This window comes from Etheostoma spectabile, chromosome 16 (assembly GCF_008692095.1).
Source record: "Etheostoma spectabile isolate EspeVRDwgs_2016 chromosome 16, UIUC_Espe_1.0, whole genome shotgun sequence".
Classification (NCBI taxonomy): domain Eukaryota; kingdom Metazoa; phylum Chordata; class Actinopteri; order Perciformes; family Percidae; genus Etheostoma; species Etheostoma spectabile.
Genome location: NC_045748.1, coordinates 10424048 through 10426552, shown reverse-complemented (window position 1 = coordinate 10426552; position 2505 = coordinate 10424048). Strand labels below are relative to the sequence as shown.

At 37.9% G+C, this 2505-nt stretch overlaps 1 protein-coding gene across 4 annotated transcripts in view; it reads left to right on the top strand.

The window, feature by feature from the left end:
- The window catches only part of lin54 (lin-54 DREAM MuvB core complex component), a 14433-nt gene that overhangs the window by 2735 nt on the left and 9193 nt on the right, over positions 1-2505 (top strand). For 3 of the 4 annotated variants that reach the window (XM_032539833.1, XM_032539831.1, XM_032539832.1), the window contains exon 2: positions 162-937. In XM_032539833.1, the coding sequence (XP_032395724.1) occupies positions 182-937 (756 nt within the window). In that variant the 5' untranslated portion in view covers positions 162-181. Of the gene's footprint in view, positions 1-161; positions 938-2505 lie in introns of those variants that run through there. The other variant, XM_032539830.1, reaches the window with a different exon arrangement.

Here is a 2505-nt window from a genome sequence, read left to right as displayed (position 1 = left end):
TGTGTGTGTGTGTGTGTGTGTATGTGTGTCACCAACAGACTGTAAAATAATTAATTAATTAAAAGTATGTCTTCTTCTTCCTCAATTTAAAAACGTGCATCTTTGACGCCGTTTTACAGCCTCAATGGATGTTTATCGTATTGTTCTTTCTCGATTAACAGCGAGCTGAGACTTTGCAAGCATGGATGTGGTGTCGCCAGATCTCAACAGCATCCTTCCTGATGAGATCATGGATACTGAGGCCATAGAGGACATCCCTCACTCCCAACCCGACAGCACCTCGGCCCAGTCAGAGCCCAACGATGACACACCGGTCCCAATGGAAACGGACACACCCTTGGCTTCAGAAAATTTGAGCCTCTGTTCAAATGTCAGTTCAACAGAACACACTCAGGCTCTCACCACCTCCACCGCCACAGACACCATACTCAGCATCAGCTCCGGAAGCCAGCTTCCAATGTCAATTTCCAGTACACCGGCATCCCTTTTTACCCTCAAACCAGGCATGGCTTCTTCCTTAGCCAATACCAAAACTACAGATAGTTTGACTGGGACTAGTATCTCCACAAGTGGATTACAGAAGCTAACGGCTCCGTTTACCATCTCTCCTGCAAACCACCAGATCATTCTCAACAAGGTGGCCTCATCTCAAGCCACGGAAGCAGCAAAGTCTGCAGGTACGCAACCACAGGTCATCAAGCAGGAAGGACAAAAACTTTTGGTTACAGCGATAGGAAAGTCAGGGCAACCTATAGTGCTGCAGTTACCCCACACAGGCGGCAAGCCTGGCATTTCACAGATGTCAGGAGACCCCAAATCTCAAGCTCCACAGTTTAAAGTGGTGACTATTGGTGGGAGGTCGGAGCTGAAGCCAATGATGGGGAGCGCTGGCAACCAGGTGACCACATTACAGGCCCAGCAGCTGAAGACCTTACAGGTAACATTCACTGTTTTGTGTTAAAGTGCCATATTTGAACAAATTGATGTTGATATTATTTGACAATTTAATTGTGTAAGCATTTCATATCTTGCCACATTTTAGTGTTAAATTAATATGCAAATTAAACAAACTAGAAAGCATTGTAATAAAAAACATGACAGGCTTTTTTAGATTGGATTTCAGTTTTTTTTCCTCCATCCAACAGCTGTTCCATCGAGTAGACAATAATGTGGCCTTTGATGCCCAAAGATAACGCTAAACGCCAACAGCTGAGAGAGAGCGAGAGAGATCCGAAAAGAAAAAAGTCAACTTATTTGCATCTGACTTTCTTACTCAAAGCACAGTTTGGGTGTTTGGAGAAGACAAAAAGAAGTGCAACCTCACGGAAACTAGACAAACACAACTTCTTGTCCAGTGCTTCTCTGTGTTTTGGACTACTGTCTGTGCTCAGAGGCCTGTCAGTCGAGTTGAAAAACAATCAACTATCCCATGTTTACTTTTTTATTTGTGGCAATATGACATGTAGAGGTTTTTTTAGATGATGAACAAAAGACAGAACTAGCTTTATTTTGATACTTGCACAAAGCTGTACAAATCCAGTACACAGGAGTTGGACAGTCAAGTTCAGAAATATATTAAAACAAAGCAATAATGTTGATTTTTGTCAGAGCTTAAACCTGAGAATATGGAGAATTAAGGTCAAAATGAACACATTCAATAAATCTAAATTAATTATCCTTAATACTGAGTACTATGTTATGAATTGTGCTATAGGGCCTTTGACTATTAGTGTAGAGTTCTGTTTCCATGTGTTTTTTTAATTAGAGCTGCAAAGATGAACATACTCCCCATTTTCTGACCTTTTATAGACCAAACAACTAATCAATTATTGGAGAAAAGATGAATCGAAAATAAAAATAATTCTTAGTTGCAGCTCTATTGTAAATATTAAAAGGGGCTATTTGAGGCGTAAACATTTGCCTAGATATCTTAAATCTTGAGTCTTAGCCGTTTGACCACAAACTGTGGCGGCCATCAGTATCCCATGCCATAAATATTCATTAATCTCCTTTAAAGTAGAAATTATTATTATTAATAATAATTATTAATAATTTCATATTAAACTATACATTACTTCCTTATTAGAGCCCGACCGATATATCGGTCGGCCGATATTATTGGCTTATATTAGGCATTTCCCAATCTATCGGAATTGGCATTTATAATGGTTGATTAAATATAATAATATATATTATAATATATAATATATATATATGTATTAATTTTTAAATATTCATTCATCAGAATAATTAATGAATATTAAAAAATAAAAAACAGATGGTTAATGAGTGTTGGCGTTGCATAGTCTGTCCACCAGAGGGCGCTCTAAAACGTCCGTGTTGGCAACACAGATTCTTTTTTGTTCAAAGGAATTTTAGTTTCATATCTTAAGTTTGTATTTCTGTACATTTTAATTTATTAGACCTTTAATATATTTTGATGTTCCTCTGTTCTGTTGTGACAGTAAAACAAATCATCATATTATTTTAGTGAGAACTCATAAA